This window comes from Theropithecus gelada, chromosome 1 (assembly GCF_003255815.1).
Source record: "Theropithecus gelada isolate Dixy chromosome 1, Tgel_1.0, whole genome shotgun sequence".
Classification (NCBI taxonomy): Eukaryota; Metazoa; Chordata; class Mammalia; order Primates; family Cercopithecidae; genus Theropithecus; species Theropithecus gelada.
In genome coordinates, this window is record NC_037668.1 from 46,806,378 (window position 1) to 46,824,163 (window position 17,786).

Sequence of the window (17,786 nt, forward strand, 5' to 3'; positions counted from 1 at the left end):
CATTGTTCTAAGTAATTTAACTGGACTATCTCATTCATTCTCACAAGTACTGTAATAGATAACAGACTTAGTAAACCCATTCCATAGATAAAGAAACAAAGGCACAGAGTGGTTAAGCCACTTTCCCCAAGATCACACAACTCTTAATTGGTAAAATTTAAACAAAAGCAAGCTACTTCAGGGCCTTAAGGAAGGCGCGAGTGGGTGAATGAAGGAATGAAAGGCATATTCTAGCTGCTTAGAGTTTTGGGCAATCCTGCTCTGAGCCCAGGGCCAGACTAGGTTGATGAGAGGGGGAAAAGGGTTCAGTTTAGAATTTTTAAGACGAAAGCTCCTGTTCAAATGCCTACAAGACACCAATTCGAGTAGGAATTCAAGTTCACTGACGGCGTGGCGACCTCTGACACCTGGTAGACCAGAAACCTGACAGTCAAAGAAATGGAACCTGACGAGGGAGAACTGGATTGGTGACCTCTGACCAGCACCCCAAGCATGCCTGGATGGCAGGGCCGGCTTACACACAAGGATCAGCTTAGAAGGACCCCTAACACTTGGTTTAAAGCTCTGCTTCGAACGACTTTAAATCCTTAATTTTTGAACAAGGCGCCCCACGTTTTCATTTTGTACTGGGTCCTGCAAATTATGCGGCCAATCCTGTTACATGACAACCCCCTTCCCTTTAGCAGGCAGGAGACAGGTACCGTGGAAACAGCCACTTATCTCTCGAATATGTTCTACACGTACGCACCAATCAAACTTGCCCACTTGGTCTTCGTAGACCGCGGCCACAGGAATCAGCAGCGCAGCCCAAAGCCAGAAACGAGAAGCCCACTCAGCCGCCATGATGCGAGCGCAGGCACCGCCCACCGCCGTCCCGGCATGCACCGGGCCGCGGGCTCCGCCTCCGCGGGACCACAGAGTTGGGACCGTGCGCGAGGCCCTCGGTCGGACGCTCGGGATTCGGGGATTTCCTCGGCACGCGGGAAGTCGCCTTACAGGCGCGGGAGAAAGCGCAAGTGGTGGCTCGGCAGGAAAAGGCAGGCTGCAGTGCACACTGGGTCAGGCACACGCGAGGGGCAGCCCCCGAGAGCCGTCCCAGAGGCCCCCGCGCCGCCGGGGTCCTAACGGGGTGCACCGTCTTCTGCCGCACGTGGATTCAGCGCTATGCCCAAATCCAAGCGCGACAAGAAAGGTGGGTGAAGGGGGCGTTGGGCCCCTGGGGGGCCTCCGTGGGTTGGCTGCCCAGCCTGCGGTGAGAGCTTCGGGGCGTCGGGGGCGCAAAATGGAACGCCAGGACATCCTCGAGGTGTTCCGCTGCCTCGCTGCTAGCTGGAATGGGGGCTTCGAGGCTGTAAAACCGCCAGAGGGGGCTGACGCCTGGTCGGGTCCAGGGAGCGGAGACTCTTGCCTAGTTTCAAGTGCTCTTACAAGGCCTACTGGGCCGGGAGGCAGCTCCTGAACACCTACCCCGGCTGTGCCTGGTGCCGTTTCGGCCCACTTTTCCCAACCTCGGCCCTTTCTCATCTTCCTGCGCTCCCGCCACCCTGGCTGCCTTTCCCCGTTCCCTTCTTTCAGCACAGGCTTGTTCCCGTGTCTGGCGTTGTGTGTCTGCGGTTGTTTCTGTCTGGCATGCTTACCTCTTCGTATGGCTTGCTCCTTCTTAGTTGTCAGTTAATAGGACTCCTCTGAGTCAGGGTCTCGCTCTGTTGCCCAGGCTGGAGTGCAGTGGCGCCACAGGCCGGGTGCGGTAGCTCACGCCTGTAATCCCAGCACTTTGGGAGGCCAAGGTGGGTGGATCATCTGAGGTCTGGAGTTCTAGACCAGCCTGGCCAATATGGTGAAACCCCTTCTCTACTAAAAATACTAAAAATTAGATGGGCGTGGTGGCGGGTGCCTGTAATGCCAGCTACTTGGGAGACTGAGGTGGGAGAATCGCTTGAACCCGGGAGGCAGAGGTTGCTGTGAGCCGAGATCGCGCCACTGCACTCCATCCTGGGCGCGACAGAGCGAGACTCCGTCTCAAAAATAAGTCACTGCAGCCTTGACCTCCTTGGCTTAAGCGATCCTCCCACCTCAGCCTCCCGAGTAGCTGAGACTACAGGCGCACGCCACTACACCCAGCTAGGTTTTCTTGTTGTTGTTGTTGTTGTTGTTGCTGTTGTTGTTTTATAGAGACGACTTTCAGGGTGTTGCCAAAGCGGTCTGGAACTACGCCCGACTTGAGCGTAGTGGCTCACTTAAGAGACCATTTTTGACCACCTTTGCTGTGGTGGCATCTCTTTTAACCCGACTCCCTGGCATACTCAAAAATATTCAGGGGTCTGGCACTTTCTAGGCGTTGGAGAATACAGCAGTTACAAAGAAGGCCTGTTTCTTATCGAGCCTAACGTTTCAGGGGAAACACATTCCACAAAATGCTAAAAATCAGATTGAGTAAAAGTGGGGTGAAGAGACGGCGATATTTTGTATAATGTGGTCAGGAAAGGTCTCACTGATGAGGCGACGAACAGAAAATTAAAGGAAGCGAGCGACCTGTGGAATTGTGCACCTGTGGAATTATCTGGAAGAATGCTGTTGCAAGTAGAGGGAACGTAGACTGAAAAGGCTCTGAAGTGGGAGCAGGTTTGACATGTTTGGGACAAGAGGCCAGTGGGGCTGGAGCAGAAGGAGCCAAATACAGTTGGGGGAGGGGTTAGGCAGAGAGGGCGGGGCTTCCTCGGCCTTAGTAAGGCTTTGGCTTTCCTGCCCAGGTGAAATGGGTAGCAGAGGACCCATGTGATTTACCTTTGCTTATAAAGGGTCACTCTGGTTGCCTTGGTGAGAATAGTTGGGGAAGACAGGGCAGAGGGCAGGGATGGAAGCAGTGAGACCAGCATTAATCCAAGAGAGGGTGATGCTGACTTGAGCCAAAGGTGTAACAGTGGAAATGATGGGAAGTGGCCCGCTATATTTCGTTTGCCCCCCTCTACTCCACTTACCATTGACTGATGTCAGTGTCTTTGTCTGTGTGGTACCTTGTTAAGAGGGGCTGAGTGCCGGGCAGGTTAAAGAAGAGAGGCCCGGGTCCCTTTGTGAAGGCGCCCGGGGCTTTGCAGTGGGAGTTCTGTTAAGTGTTTGTGGAACGATTTGATTCTGTGGAGGGGGCCCAGGTCAGGTCTGGCAAATGCAAACTCTCTGGGTAGAGGGCAAATTGGGCCCCAGCCATTTTTACAGTAGAGGTACATATTCCTCCCCAGAGAGGTGTTGCTGCATCTATGGGTCCAAATTGCAAAACTGGAGTGCAGATACATAACAGGAGATTCAGTCCCCAGTCTCATGGTTGCACAGCATAGGCCAGCTAGAGTGGCCTCTGCATCATGGTCAAGAGCAGCAAGGGGCCGGGTGTGGTGGCTCACACCTATGATTCCAACACTTTCGGAGGCCGAGGTAGGCAGATCTCTTGAGCCCAGGAGTTCAAGACCAACCTGGGCAACATGGCAAAACCCATCTCTGCAAAAATACAAAACTCACCTGGGCATGGTGGTGCATTTCTATGGTCCCAGCCAAAATTAGCAGGCCATGGTGGGGTGTGCCTGTCATCCTGTGGGAGGATTGCCTGAGCCCAGGAGCTCAAGGTTGCAGTGAGCCAAGATCGTGCCACTGCATGCCAGCCTGAGTGACAGAGTGAGATCCCATCTCAAAAAAGAAATAAAAAACAGGGGCCTGCCTCAGCCAGCGGGTGAGGTCTGCCACCGAGAGCACTCCCAGCAGCAGGAACAATCCCCCACACCACAATCAAGTTTTCTGGGTCAGCCTTAGGGGCTAAGAAAGGGCTAGTTTGTCTAAATAGCAGGAGTTATATCTAGAGATCTTCAGGGCCAGGATGCTGATGAGTAGGCATTCCATGGGCCCTGGGAATGGCTTTGTGTGCCAGAAATGATGGCCACGAAGGCCTTGCTGCCTTTTTTCAGAATGGCTGCATCCGGCTGAGCTCTCTGCCAAAGGGGAGGAAAAAATAAGTCTCCAATGCATCTAGATTGGTCTCTCATCATCTCTCTCCTTTTTGTTTGTATTAGTCTCCTTAACCAAAACTGCCAAGAAAGGCTTGGAACTGAAACAAAACCTGATAGAAGAGGTAAGAGGTGGTTCTTTTTCTAGAGCTTGCAATTGTTTGTTTTATCAAGGTAGGTATAGGACTGTTGGCCAGGGGAGCATACTATTGGAAAAAAAAAAATCTCCAAGCTGCTAATCCAGCCCTTTTTCCTCCAGCAGCAGCACCAGCAAAAACTTCCATAGTGATGATTCCAGCTTTGACTAGCTTGTACTCTGTGCCCTGTCCTGCACTAAGTGTTTCTTATGTGTCATTCCACTCCATCCTCATAACATCCCTGAGATGTGGGTACTAGGTGATGATGTTGCTGTTTTGCGTTTGGGGTCACTGAAGCTTACAGAGGTTTGTTAGCCTGCCCAATGACAAAAAACAGGAGGAGGCCAGGAACGGTGGGCCACGCCTGTAATCCCAGCGTGGGATTACAGTAATCTGGGAGCCCAAGTGGTCAGATAGCTTGAGTCTGAGAGTTCAAGAGCAGCCTGGACAACATGACAAAACCCCATCTCTACAAAAAGAATAAAAAAAGCTAGCTGGACATGGCGGTATGCAGCCTGGGCAACAGAGTGAGACCCTGTCTTTAAAAAAAAAAGGCTGGGAGATTTACCAGGTGTAGGTGACTGCACCAACCCACCATCTGTACAGCTTCTGACTTGCCAACCTGGGCTGCAGGCTGGATGAAACAGTCTCCTTCTGCTCAATGACTCCACTCCTGGAGGCTGCCTCCTGGTGGCTTTGGCCAGCACCATGTGCAGAGCAGTGCCGATCAGCTGCCTCCCCTTATAACAGTGAGGCTCCATGTGTTTCCACGCAGCAGGACCCTTCATAGTGTGGGTGAATGTTTCTAGGTTAACCATTGATGGTCAGTTCCACTGTTGGTCATAGATAAGTGAGAAACCTGGAAAAGGCCGTGGGGTGTAGATCCATGGCTCAGCCCCCCCTGTAGTTAGGGATCCTGATTTCAGTAATAGAGGTAGGAGACAACCCAATTAGAGGCCTCCAGTTCTTCCAGTTTCCATAGTTGTCAGAGGCCCAGAGCAGATTCCTTCTCATCTGAGGCCAGAGTAGTGCCCATTGTATGCTGCTGCTTGAACTCAGAGCCTGGTGAATTGTCCCACAGCTTCGGAAATGTGTGGATACCTACAAGTACCTTTTCATCTTCTCTGTGGCCAACATGAGGAACAGCAAGCTGAAGGACATCCGGAACGCCTGGAAGCACAGCCGGTGAGTGGGCAGGGGGAAGAAGGCCCTTCTGAGTGGGGACCCGGCCAGGCTGCTCTCAGTCAAAGTATAGGAGCAATATCTGACCCTTTAGGTGCCTGGGTCATGCCACTGACACCTTAATAACGACAAAGTGCTACCTGCCACTGAAGAGTACTTCCTTTTCACTGTTACAGCTGGTCTTGGGCCGGGTGCGGTGGCTCATGCCTATAATCCTAGCACTTCGGGAGGCTGAGGCAGGCAGGTCACCTGAGGTAGGAGTTTGAGACCAGCCTGGCCAACATGGCAAAACCCCTTCTCTACTGAAAATACAAAAATTAGCCGGGCATAGTGGCGGGCACCTATAATATAATCCCAGCTACTCGGGAGGATGAGGCAGAAGAATTGCTTGAACCCATGAGGTTCAAGTGAGCTGAGATCGCACCATTGCACTCCAGCCTGGGTGACAGAGTGAAACTCCATCTCAAAAAGAAAAAAAGCAGATTTTGCACTGAGTTCCTGGGGACAGGACTTGGCAGTTGAGGAGATGTTTGAGAGGTGGTCCTTTCTGGAGAAGCAGCTCTTTAACCCTGGACTTTGAGCCATTTAGGAGCATCACACCAGTTTTAGAATGTCAGCATGGGCACTGGGACACAGACAGTGACCTGGGAGCAGGATACAGGAGCCACATGGGCAGTTTCTGTCCTGGAGCAGGTGGCTCTGGTGTTGGTCTCCTGCCGCCCCAGCTCTGGTTCAGGCTGTTAACGTGCCTCCTGCATACATCCAGACGGAGAACCCATACATGAGTACATGATGCTCGTGATGGGCTGGGACACAAAGTATTGCCATGTCAGGGGTCTGTGGGTGGGAACATAATGAAAAGGACCCCGAAGTGGGACAGTGTGGCCAGGCAGCATGGAGGAGTGAGTGCCACTGGCTCAGCCTGGGCCTGAGCTCACTGGGGACCAGAGCTGCTTTGCATGTTGCTGAGGGGCAGGGAGGGCAGGGCACTTCCTTCACAGAACGCTCTTTCTCTTGCTTGGTAGGATGTTCTTTGGCAAAAACAAGGTGATGATGGTGGCCTTGGGTCGGAGCCCATCTGATGAGTACAAAGACAACCTGCACCAGGTAAGTCTCTGGTTTTCACGGGGTGGGGCTGAGGCAGAGCCGCCTTCTCTCCCACTACTCCCACGTGATAGCCTCCCCCAGCCGTCGGCTGGCCCATGGCTCAGGGAGAGCAGGGCCTGGCTTAAAGCTCTGGGTTCTTCCTTCACCTCCGGACCCAGGGAATAACACCCTTCCTGCCTCCCACTCCTTCCTGCTGTGACCACCAGAAACATCTTTAAACGTTGCCAAATGTCCCCTTGTGAGCAAAAATGTGCCTAGTAGAGAACCACTGCTCTAATGTGACCAAGCTGGCCTCACTCTTGATTTGTAGGTCAGCAAAAGGTTGAGGGGTGAAGTGGGTCTCCTGTTCACCAACCGCACAAAGGAGGAGGTGAATGAGTAAGTACTGCTGAGGAACGGAGAGGAAGAGGCGGGTGAGGGGGATTTCAGGCAGGGAATGATGCAGGGACTTCATTCCATATGCGGCATCAAGTCGGAACTGCTCCTGGAAGCCTGTCACTGAGCTAGTGACCTGGGACCACAGCCCTCTCTGCCCTCTCCAGCATGGTGTGGTGGGCTGGCTGCTGGCCAGCAGCCAAGGTCTGTAAAGGCCCAGGGCCACGGGACACTTGGGGGAGCCTGACTCATGGGCTGGTGGTGTGGCCAGGAGCATCCCCTCCTACCGCTTCTCTTTCCCTTAGGTGGTTCACAAAATACACAGAAATGGACTACGCCCGCGCTGGTAACAAAGCAGCATTCACTGTGAGCCTGGACCCGGGGCCCCTGGAGCAGTTCCCCCACTCCATGGAGCCACAGCTCAGGCAGCTGGGCCTGCCCACCACCCTCAAGAGAGGTATGGGCAGCCCTGGAGCCAAAAGCTCACAGCCTAGAGTCCAAGAGCACAAGCCTGCAAGCTCATCCCTTTCTGGCTGAGCAAGTTATTTCTACAAGCCTCCATTTTCTCATGTGAAAATGGGGCTAAGAGTGCACGCCTCACAGTTGGGGTGAAAGCAGACAGTAACTTATAGTCTTGCAGCTGTTGAGGGACAGGGGACATCAGGGGCCTGGCACCTGTTTTAAAAAAAAAAAAAAAAAAAGTCAAAAAATTAGACAGCCATGGTGGTGTGTGCCTGTGGTCCTAGCTACATGGGAGGCTGAGGCAAGAGGATCACTTGAACCCAGGAGGTCAAGGCTGTGGCGAATCAAAGGGACCTCAGGGAGACAGCCACTGCCCAGTGTGTGATGGAGCTGTGGGGAGGGCAGGTGGCTGAATGGATTCCTCCTAACGTGGCAGGGACAGAGAGGGCTCTGCAGGCCTCTGGGCCAGAGGTAACTGAGAGCCACCCTCTTCTGCAGGTGTGGTGACTCTGCTATCCGACTTTGAGGTGTGCAAGGAGGGCGACGTGCTGACCCCAGAGCAGGCTCGCGTCCTGGTGAGTCTGGCGCCTTGAGGGCTATTGCAGGAGGGGCCGCTGGCTTGCTTCTGCCTGCTGAAAACGACCCCTGCACTTTGAATACCTTCATTCCTCCTGGTTCTTTGTTCCCTTTGTCTCTTGCAGAAGCTTTTTGGGTATGAGATGGCTGAATTCAAGGTGACCATCAAATACATGTGGGATTCCCAGTCGGGAAGGTTCCAGCAGATGGGAGATGACTTGCCAGAGAGCGCATCCGAGTCCGCAGAAGAGTCAGACTCAGAAGACGATGACTGAAAGGGACTCAGGACTGAAGGCCTCCTGGAACCTTCTGGGTCTCACTGGACCATGCAGGACTGCTGCCGCCCTCTGAAGAGAGCAGCTCTTTATTTGTCTGTAGACAGGGAATGTGATGGGCACTGACCTCCTGTAAAGAATAAAACTCTGGGCCCGGTGCAGTGGCTCACATCAGTAATCCCAGCACTTTCGGAGGCCGAGGTGGGCAGACCGTAAGGTCAAGAGATTAAGACCATCCTGACTAACACGGTGAAACCCCGTCTCTACTACTGTTGCCCAGACTGGTCTGGAACTCCTGTCTTCAATCAGTCCTCTTGCCTTGGCCTCTCAAAGTGTGGAGAATAAAGGTGTGAGCTGCTCTTTTTTTTTTTTTTTTTTAATGGCCGAATAATAGTCTATTGTATGAATATACCACATTTTCTTTATCCATTCATTCACTGATGGACATTTAGGTTGTTTTTAATTATCAGCTATTATGAGTAATGATACTGTGAAAACTCATGCCCAAGTTTTTTGTGGGGAGATATGTTTTCACTTCTCTTGGCTATATACCCACAAGTGGAACTGCTGAATCCTGTGGTAATTTTATGTTTAATCCTTTGAGAAATTGCCAAACTATTTTCCAAAGTGGTTGTACCATTGTACATTCCCTCCATCAGTGTGTGAATTTTCTCCCCCGTCTGTCTCTTGCTCACTCTCTTGCCATGTGACATGCTGGCTCTGCTTCCCCTTCTGCCATGATTGTAAGCTTCCTGAGGCCCTCCCCAGGAGCAGATGCCGGCACCACACCTTCTTGTACAGACTGCAGAACCGTGAGCCAAAGAAACCTCTTTTCTTTGTAAATGACCCAGTCTCAGGTATTCTTTTATAGCAACGGAAACAGACTAACACACAGCATCCTGCGAGGCTTTATTCTTCGTTTGGTGGTGATTCTACTGTTAGGTTTTTGTCCAAATACTTCCGTCCCTAAGAATTTACTGAGGCAGTTCTAAATTAGAAAAAGCATGAGAGAGCAAAAGAGGTGACAGAAGAGCCTTGGGCAGCCTGAGCCACGATGGGCCTAGATGAAGTAGTTGGGACATTCGTGGGCAAACAAATGCCAGGCTTGATTAAAGGCATCCACGACAGCTGGCTCCAGGGGCCCTTCCTCTGCCGCTGCCAAGTTCTGCTCCAGCTGCTCCAGGCTGGACATGCCCAGGATGACCGCGTCCCGGTGGGCACCCTGAAAGGGAGACAGCCAGACTTCAACCCTCTTCTGCTACACAGCGACTCCACTCACAGCCCTCCCAGTCACGACCCTACCGAGATTTGGTCTCTCTTATATCCCATATGTCCAGAAAGAACTTAAGGTGCCTTGCATAGCTGTACCCATGTGACTCAAAACCTGTATTATTTCCCCTACTGCCACATGATGCTTCCAGACAGACCCACATTCACAGCCCAGTTCTGCCCCCCAGCAGCTGTGTAAAGGTGGCTAAGTTATTAAAACCTCTCTGACACTCAATCTTCTCTATTTTCAACATAATTATGTGTATGAAAAAGTTAATGTAGAGCACTTAGCTCCCATTTATTGAGCACCTACTGTGTATGTGCCAGACACTATTGCAACATCTAAGGCTGGAGTTGGATGACAATTTGAAAGAGGAAGACATGAAGCACTGAGAGGGAAATTCCAGCTCCCACCAAAAGGATGAGATTAGTGGGCTTTACAGTTAAACCTGTGTTAAAATGTATTCCCCTTTCATAGCTGGGTGAAACTCGGTTTCCTCATCAATAACACTGGGACAGTCATTTCATAAAGCCGAAGGAATAATGAAATCCCTGCAGTAAAGCCCTCATTACAAAGCCTGGTACTCAGATACCATCAAAGACCAATGGGAAGGCGGAGCACAGTGGCTCACGCCTGTCATCCCAGCACTTTCAGAGGCTGAGGAGGGTGAATTGTCTGAGCTCCAGGAGTTCGAGACCAGACTAGGCAGCTTGATGAAACTCAGTCTCTACTATAAATACAAACAATTAGCTGGGCACGGTGGTGCACGCCTGTAATCCCAGCTACTCAGGAGGCTAGGGGAGGAGAATTGCTTGAGTCTGGGAGGCAGAAGTTGCAGTGACCTGAGATCATGCCACTGCACTCCAGCTGGGGTAACAGAGCGAGACTCTATATCAAAAAAAAAAAAAAAAACCGGGGGGAAGAGTGTTTATGAGACTTAGAAGAAAGAAATTTCAGAGGAATCGAGAAAACATGCTTTGGGCTTCACCTAAATGCTGGTCCCCCTGGAAGGGAAGAAGCTGAGCACCCAGGGTCGCTGGTTACCTGCAGCTGTGAGTGGTGGTACATCCACCGGAGGGCAGCTGAGGTCGTGCTGGGGGTGCTGGCGCCATATGCAGCCTGCAAGGCCTTCTCTACCAGGGCAATCCCCTCGAAGTGGTTCTCCTTCCAGAAGCTGGAAAGGGGGGACGGTGGCACAGGGGTCAGTACCACGGGGGTCATACTGGCAGCCACAACCAAAGGGTCATCCAGGGCCACTGCCCCACCCCACACCCTGCAGCCCTGAGGGGAGGGTGTCCTTTCTGGTCATAGGTCTCCCACTTTGCTGGGCATCAGAACCACCCAAGATGCCGGCCCTCTCAACAGAGACCTCAACCAATCTTTATTCCTGAGAACTCATCAGCCTGCTCTTATTTTCCCCTAGGGACACAAAGGCCGCTGAGATGGGGCAGGATTTGGCCCCAGGCCTCCTGGACCTCCCTCCAGGGCGCCTTCTTTCCTTCCCAGCAGGGGATTGCTCAGGAAAGAGCTACGACTTCAAGACCCTGAGGTCCAGGGAGCCTCATTTCCTCCTGGAGGTCCCCAGACAACGAGAAAACCCACGGAGGGTTTGGAAATTCCTGAAGGAATGCAGGGGAGTAGGTGCAGCAGCGAGGAAAGGCCTTACCCCAGGAGCAGCCAGGACTTCATTCCACATAAAGCCGACCCCACCCCAGCCATCCACACCAAGCACCCCCAGCTCACCGATTCCTGTAGATCTCTGCCCACTGATTCCCAAAGAAGCGGCCCACGGGCTGTTTCCCATCCTTGTCCTCATACTTGTACTTGCCAGTCAGCAGGCCCCCTGCGGGAAGGCAGCGATCAGCTCCAGGACTCAGAGTGCCCCAGAAGCTGCCACATCCCTCAGGGCTCTGGTCTAGGGGAGGGGCGGGGACCCAGGAGGGTTGAAGGACGCAGCCCAGCCCCTTGTCAACCCCTCCCTGCTTCCCAGGTCCTGGGCTGGGCATCTGTGGGTCGGGAATAGGCTAAGTCAGGGTCAGGAATGCTCCACGTACCAGCCAGAGGGCCGTAGGCATAGAACCTCAGTCCAAAGTGCCTGAGGCAGGGGAAGAGCTCCGTTTCCACTTGCCGGGTGGTGGCACTATACATGCCCTACAGGGAGAGGGACCCCGGAGAGAGAGTGGATGTGTCAAAAGAAGGGACCTCAAATTTACCCTTATAGAGCCCTTATTTCAGACCTTATCAATTCTAGGACTTTAACCATCTGGGCATTTACTTATTCTTATGGTGCTGGTGAAAGGTGCTTATGCCCGACGAAAATTCATTCATTGAGCCAACTTTCATGAGCACCAACTACGGGCTGGTTGTCAGATTTAGATTCTTAAGCCAAAAGGACAGGGTCCCTTCCCTCAAGGTTTTATAATAAGGTCAAGTATAAACAGTTATAATCGAGTAATGAGGCAATCTTAATAGACTAGAAAGTTCTGTGACCAGTGCCTGGCACCAAGCAGGTGTACAAATATTTGTGCAATGAATCATGAGGAGGTACACAAGGACCTGAGGTCTCAGGGTCTTCTGGGCCCATCTAGAAAGGCTTCCAGAGGATGAGACACGTATATGAGACCTGATCCATTCTCCTAGGGAAGGGGCAGTGGCAGGGAAGGGACAGTGGCGGGGAAGGGCGTGTTCCAGCCTGAGTGCAGTGCCAGGTGGGGAAGGAAGGGTCCAAGGTGCACAGATAGGCAGGAAGGAAGCAGATGCCCAGTGGCCAGCCTGAGGAGCTTGAATGGCATTCTGAGGGTATGTGGGAGCCATCTGCAGGCTTTCAGCAGGGGGTGGCTGCTATGCAGAGGGCACAGGGGGCAGTCAGGGCGGCAAAGACAGCCCAGGATGAGCAGGAGTTCTGGAGACCTTGGCCTCTGCAGCCCCGGCCCTCACCTGGTACACAGTGGGCAGGATCCAGCCATTGCTCTTGCAGAGGGTACAGATCTCGGCCACTTCCCAGGAGGCATAGTTGGAGATGCCAAGCTCCACGAACTTGCCCTGCATGGGTGAGGCTCCAGTCAGAACGAAGTGCAGCCCAGACCAGGAAGTGGAGGCCAGGGTGGGGCCCTTGGGAGTGGGGCTGTTCCCTGCTCCACCCTGGGACTGCCCTGGTACCTCTGATCTCACCAGTGGGATCAGAATGAGAGTAGCAGCGGGCCACCTCCCAGAGCTCAGGGGTCCCCTCACCTCCTGGTGCAGCTGGTGGCAGGCGCGCAGTGTCTCTTCCACCGGGGTGCTGTGGTCAGGTCCATGTAGGTAGAAGAGGTCCACTCGGGGACACTGCAGCCGCTTCAGTGACGTCTCCAGCTGGAACCGGAGACTGTCAGGCTTCAGGGAGTTCCCCATCCATGGATTGGCCTTGGTAGCAATTTTCACTGAGAGGAGAGAGAAATGAAAATTTAGGACTGGACGTGGTGGCTCACACCTGTAATCCCAGCACACTGGGAGACCAAGGCAGGTAAATCACCTGAGGTCAGGAATTTGAGACCATCCTGGCCAACATGGTGAAACCCCGTCACTACTAAAAATACAGAAATTAGCTGGGGGTGGTTGTGCACGCCTGTAATCCCTGCTAGGGAGGCTAGGCACAAGAATTTCATGAACCGGCCCGGTGTGGTGGCTAACGCCTGTAATTCCAGCACTTTGGGAGGCTGAGGCAGGCAGATCACAAAGTCAGGAGTTCAAGACCATCCTAGTTAACACGGTGAAACCCTGTCTCTACTAAAAATACAAAAAATTAGCTGGGCATGGTGGTGGGCACCTGTAGTCCCAGTTACTGGGGAGGCTGAGGCAGGAGAATGGCATGAACCTGGGAGGCGGAGCTTGCAGTGAGCTGAGATCGCACCACTGCACTCCAGCTTGGGCGATAAAGTGAGAGTCTGTCTCAAAAAAATAAAAAAAGAAAAAGAAAGAAAGAAAGAATTGCATGAATCTGGGAGGTAGAGGTTGCAGTGAGCCTAGATCACGCCATTGCAGTAAAGCCTGGGCAACAGAGCAAGACTGTCAAAAAAAAAAAAAAAAAAAAAGAATCTTAGTTGGAGGCCGGGTTCAGTGGCTCAAACTAGTAATCCCAGCTATTCGGGAGGTTGAGGCACAAGAATCGAGTGAACCCAGGAGGCAGAGGTTGCAGTGAGCCGAGATCTTGCCACTACACTCCAGCCTGTGTGCCAGAACCAGACTCTGTGTCAAAAAAAAAAAAAAAAAAAAAAAAAATCCTAGTTGGAGATTAGGCACAGTGGCTCACCCCCATAAGGCCAACACTTAGGCCCAGGAGGGTGGATCTCTTGAGCCCAGGAGTTTTGAGACCAGACTGGGCAAAATGGTGAAACCCCGTTCCTACAAAAAATACAAAATTTGGCCGGGCATGGGGACACATGCCTGTAATCTCAGCTACTGGGGAGGCTGAGTTAGAGGATCACATGAGCCTAGGAGGTCAAGGCTGTAGTGAGCAAATATTGTGCCACTGCGCTCCAGCCTGGACAACAGAATGAGACCCTGTTTCAAAAGAAAAATTAAAAAAAAAAATCCTAGATCCTAGTGGGCTGGAATAACAGGAGAGTGGAGAGTCCTCTTCCCACTTTTCACACTTAGAAAGTCACTTAGGCTGGCAGGAGGACAGTCACTGGAGCCCTTGAGACCTGGGAGGGAGCAGGTTTGAGGAACTAATCATTTGGAATTTTTCCATGCCACCTCCACCCCTCTGCTTCTCAACTGAACTTCACTTCAGATCTGAGATCTGAGGACTTTCACCAGCCAACCTTGGACTCAAAGACAGAAGACAAAGAAGGATTAACAAAGAAAAGAAAAAAGTCAGAAATAAGGGCCAGGCAGAGGCTGCAGATCTGTGTTGGCTCACACCTGTAATCTCGGCACTTTGGGAAGCCAGGGCAGGAGGATTACTCGAGCCCAGGAGTTGGAGACCAGCCTCGGCAACGAAGTGAGACTCTGGTTTCGATGAATAATACAAAAAATTAGCCAGGTGTGGTGGCACAGGTCTGTGTTAGTCCCAGCTACTCAGGAGGCGGAGGTGGGAGGATGGCTTGAGCCCTGAGAGGTCAAAGCCGCAATGAGCCATGATCGCACTATTGCACTCCAGCCTGGGTAAAAGAGCAAGGCCCTGTATCAAAACAACAACAACAAAAAAACCAGAAATAAGATCAGAGCTCTCACCAAGTGGCAGTCAGGTGATCTAGAAAGAGTGTGGCACTGAGATGCGGACACAGGCTTCTTTTGTTTGGGATGTACCATTTGGTGATTTAGAGGAGAAATGGACAAGACTCCACTCAGACACTCAGAGTGGAAGGAGGAAATAGTGCTAATATTAAGAACAAAGAAACAGCTAACATTTCCCAGTCCTCACTATGTGCCTGCCAGGCATCGGCCTAAGCACCTCACGTGGCATCAGACTGAGGCTGGCTCCTCCTGCCCCTTTACACACATCCTCCCCTCGGGCTACACCTGCCTCCTCACCACCCACAGCGTTGCCAAATCACATTTGCCTTTCCACACCCATGCCCACTGCCCTGACGCCCTTGCCCCTCTTACTCCTCCTGGCAAACTCCTATCCGTTCTTTCTTCACGGGGTCCCTCCCAAAAAGGGCTCACTCGGCTCTCCAGCCATCTCTGGAATTCGAACTTCCTGGAGTGGGTTAGTGTCCAGTTCTCTCCAATAGCCTCAGACAGAGACTCCCACAGAGAGGGCAGTGAGACCCTGTACCACACCCAATTCCCCATCGCGCTAAGGGAGCTGCCAAGGTTCCCGGGCGTTGCCACCCTGGTGAGGTACCATTGTGAGCACCACAAGGTACTCAGAGCAAAGTCCAGGTCCCTGAGCAGGCTGGCGTGAGCATAGGAGCGAGCAGATAGTGTGCTGGGCCTAAACTCTGATTTCAGACCGTGCCAGGGAGTGCCAGGCGATTAGCACAGAATTTCTGCAGATCAGGCCCGTCAAGGGCACCTGCAGGGCACAGGTGGGGACAGCAGTTGCACAATGCCAGATTGCAGTGTTTTTCGTGCTCCAGAGAGGGGCTAGCCAAGTCATTCCAGGCAAGACCAAGTCATCCAGGCGTCAGTGAGGGTGCTGAGCTACCTCCCAGAAGAGAAGACGAGAGAAAAGGAGTCCAGACAAAGTACTGTCCAGTTGTCCAGAGCTAGATGTGCCTGAGGAGCCTGGGGTTCCCAAGGCTGAGAGGAGGACGGGGTTTGGGGGGTGGGGAACAAAGCCGTGGGTGCTGCCTGGGGCCAGGGAGAGCTGAGCGGTGCACGGCTGTGCACAGGCTCTGCTCTGCACGGTGTAGAAGGAGAAGCAGGGGCCACTGTTACCTCTGCAGTCGCTGCTCCCCAGCCCGAGCCCCAGGCCGCCCAGGATGGTCTCGGACTGGCCGTCGGTGTACAGGAAGGCCGTGTCTATCTCGGTGTGGCCTCGCTCCAGGAAGGCGCGCGTGACTGCGGCGCTGGTGGGCGCGTCCATGCGGCGCCCCATCTCCATAGCGCCCAGCACTGTGGCGGGCCGGGCCCGCGGTAGCTGCCGGGACATGACAATGGCAAGGGGAGACTGCGACAGCCCGGGCGCAGCGCGCAGCGGTCGGTCGGAAGCACCAGCCCCGGAGCTGGCGGCCGCGTGGCTTTAGGGACTGACTCGGGCCCCGCCCACCGCGGGGTGGGGTTGAGGGCGCGGCGGAAGGTGCCCAACACCGCCCACGCGCTGGACTCCGCGCTCCACCACGAGGACCGTCTGCGCTTGCACCAAGCAAGAGGCGAAATGGCTGTGGCTTCCTACCGGTGACTCACGTCTTGGCCATTTTAACACTCCTCAACGTCCGCAAGAGTGAGGGGGTCCCAGGGTGGCGACGATCCCCAAGGGCGGGGACTCCTCCCTGCCCCGTCGCCCCTCAACCCTGGGCCTCGCCCGCCCGGGAGCTTTCCCAGGTCTCTGTCTCCTCCAGGAGGGAGCTTAGGAGTGGGGTGGACCTAAGGGCTGTTCCACCTGCCTGCCCTGTGGTTCAGGAGGACGAGGCTTACCAAAGGCTTAAGACAGAGTCCCCGTGGAGTGACATGGTTAAAGTCTTGAAAGAAAAGAACTGTTGGCATTGAATTCTGTACCTAAGTGGAAAAAATAAAAAAATAAAAATAAAAATAAAAAACGGACTGACTGTGGTGACTTACGCCTCTAATCTCAACACTTTGGGAGATCAAGGCAGGAGAATAGACTGAGCCCAGGAGTTTGAATCCAGCCTAGGCAACATAGGGAGGCCCGGTCTCAAAAGCAAAAAAGAAAAAAGAAGATGGAAAAATGGACCAATGCCCGGCTGCAGTGTGCTGTGATAGCTCCACTGCACTCTGCCCTGGGTGACAGAGGGCAAATCTGTCTCCAAATGCAAAAGAAAAAAAAAAAAAAAAAAAGACAAATAGATGGAACAAATGAAAAACCAACAGCAAGATTAATTTAAACCTAATCATATCAATAATTACATTAAATATAAATGAAAAAAATACAAGTAAAAGGCAGAGATTGTTAGAATGGATAAAAAAGCAAAACCCAACTATATAGTAAATATTAGAAAACTATTGAAATATATAAACAGAGTAAGTGAACACTAAAAAGATGGACCACGTCTGTAATCCCAGCACTTTGGGAGGCCAAGGGGGGCAGATCACCTCAGATCAAGAGTTGGAGACCAGCCTAACTAAAATGGAGAAACCCCGTCTCTACTAAAAATACAAAATTAGCCAGGCGTGATGGTGCATGCCTGTAATCCCAGCTACCTGGGAGGCTGAGGCAGGAGAATTGCTTAAACCTGGGAGGTGGAGGTTGCGGTGAGCCAAGATCGCACCATTGCACTCCACTCCAGCCTAGGTAACAAGAGCAAAATTCTGTCTCAAAAAAAAAAGAAAAGAAAAGAAAAAGGTAAAAAGATGGGAAATGACATACCTTGACAAAACTAAATTTTAAAAAGTTGGAATGGCTACATCAATATCAGACAAAGTAGATTTCAAAACAAAAAATACTGGCCCACACAGTGGTTGACACCTGTAATCTCAGCACTTTGGGAGGCTGAAAAGGGAGGATTGCTTGAGCCCAGGAGTTTGAGACCAGCCTGGGCAACACAGAGAGATCTTATCTCTACAAAAAAAATTTTAAAAAGATTATCACAATGTAGTAGCATGTGCCTGTGGTCCCAGTTCTTCAGGAGGCTGAGGTGGGAGGATCAGCTGAGCCTGGGAAGTCAAGGGGGCAGTGAGCTGTGTTCATGCCACCGCACTCCAACCTGGGCAGCAGATTGAGACCCTGTCTCAAAAAAACAACAATAACAACAACAACAACAACAACAACAAAAACCTACCAAAGACAAAGAGGGACATGCCATAA

At 52.4% G+C, this 17,786-nt stretch overlaps 3 protein-coding genes across 9 annotated transcripts in view; 1 reads left to right on the forward strand and 2 right to left on the reverse strand.

The window, feature by feature from the left end:
* The window catches only part of EMC1 (ER membrane protein complex subunit 1), a 28,341-nt gene extending 27,415 nt beyond the window's left edge, over positions 1-926 (reverse strand). For 5 of the 6 annotated variants that reach the window (XM_025381484.1, XM_025381506.1, XM_025381515.1 and 2 more), the window contains exon 1: positions 749-926. In XM_025381484.1, coding sequence (XP_025237269.1) covers positions 749-843 — 95 coding nt within the window. In that variant the 5' untranslated portion in view covers positions 844-926. The remainder of the gene's footprint in view (positions 1-748) is intronic. The other variant, XM_025381524.1, reaches the window with a different exon arrangement.
* Positions 842-8,372, forward strand: MRTO4 (MRT4 homolog, ribosome maturation factor). Its single transcript, XM_025381602.1, has 8 exons — positions 842-1,192; positions 4,056-4,114; positions 5,208-5,311; positions 6,334-6,415; positions 6,726-6,793; positions 7,096-7,247; positions 7,751-7,827; positions 7,954-8,372. The coding sequence occupies exons 1-8, from the start codon at positions 1,165-1,167 to the stop codon at positions 8,101-8,103; spliced, it is 720 nt and encodes a 239-aa protein (XP_025237387.1). The 5' UTR covers positions 842-1,164; the 3' UTR covers positions 8,104-8,372.
* A 629-nt stretch (positions 8,373-9,001) lies between these two features.
* On the reverse strand, positions 9,002-16,077 carry LOC112622246 (aflatoxin B1 aldehyde reductase member 4). 2 transcript variants are annotated; one of them, XM_025381580.1, is made up of 7 exons: positions 15,740-16,077; positions 12,605-12,792; positions 12,311-12,415; positions 11,428-11,524; positions 11,117-11,216; positions 10,418-10,547; positions 9,002-9,325 (listed from the first exon to the last, which is right to left on the reverse strand). In XM_025381580.1, exons 1-7 carry the CDS (start codon positions 15,951-15,953, stop codon positions 9,164-9,166), a joined length of 996 nt encoding a protein of 331 aa, XP_025237365.1. In that variant the 5' UTR covers positions 15,954-16,077; the 3' UTR covers positions 9,002-9,163. The 2 variants fall into 2 exon arrangements, with proteins under 2 accessions (XP_025237365.1, XP_025237375.1); XM_025381590.1 differs by lacking the exon at positions 12,311-12,415.
* Between the last annotated feature and the right edge of the window lie 1,709 nt (positions 16,078-17,786).

What these genes read in the sequence shown, in the direction of transcription:
- LOC112622246 (XM_025381580.1), bottom strand. Translation starts at nt 15,953, where the DNA reads ATGTCCCGGCAGCTACCGCGGGCCCGGCCCGCCACAGTGCTGGGCGCT. An exon ending in TGCCTACGGCCCTCTGGCTG is followed by an intron (nt 11,217 to 11,427) that starts GTACGTGGAGCA and finishes GCCTTCCCGCAG; the next exon opens with GGGGCCTGCTGACTGGCAAG. An exon ending in ACCACCACTCACAGCTGCAG is followed by an intron (nt 9,326 to 10,417) that starts GTAACCAGCGAC and finishes TCTCCCTTTCAG; the next exon opens with GGTGCCCACCGGGACGCGGT.
- MRTO4 (XM_025381602.1), top strand. Translation starts at nt 1,165, where the DNA reads ATGCCCAAATCCAAGCGCGACAAGAAAG. An exon ending in ACAAAGGAGGAGGTGAATGA is followed by an intron (nt 6,794 to 7,095) that starts GTAAGTACTGCT and finishes TCTTTCCCTTAG; the next exon opens with GTGGTTCACAAAATACACAG. An exon ending in CAGAGCAGGCTCGCGTCCTG is followed by an intron (nt 7,828 to 7,953) that starts GTGAGTCTGGCG and finishes TGTCTCTTGCAG; the next exon opens with AAGCTTTTTGGGTATGAGAT.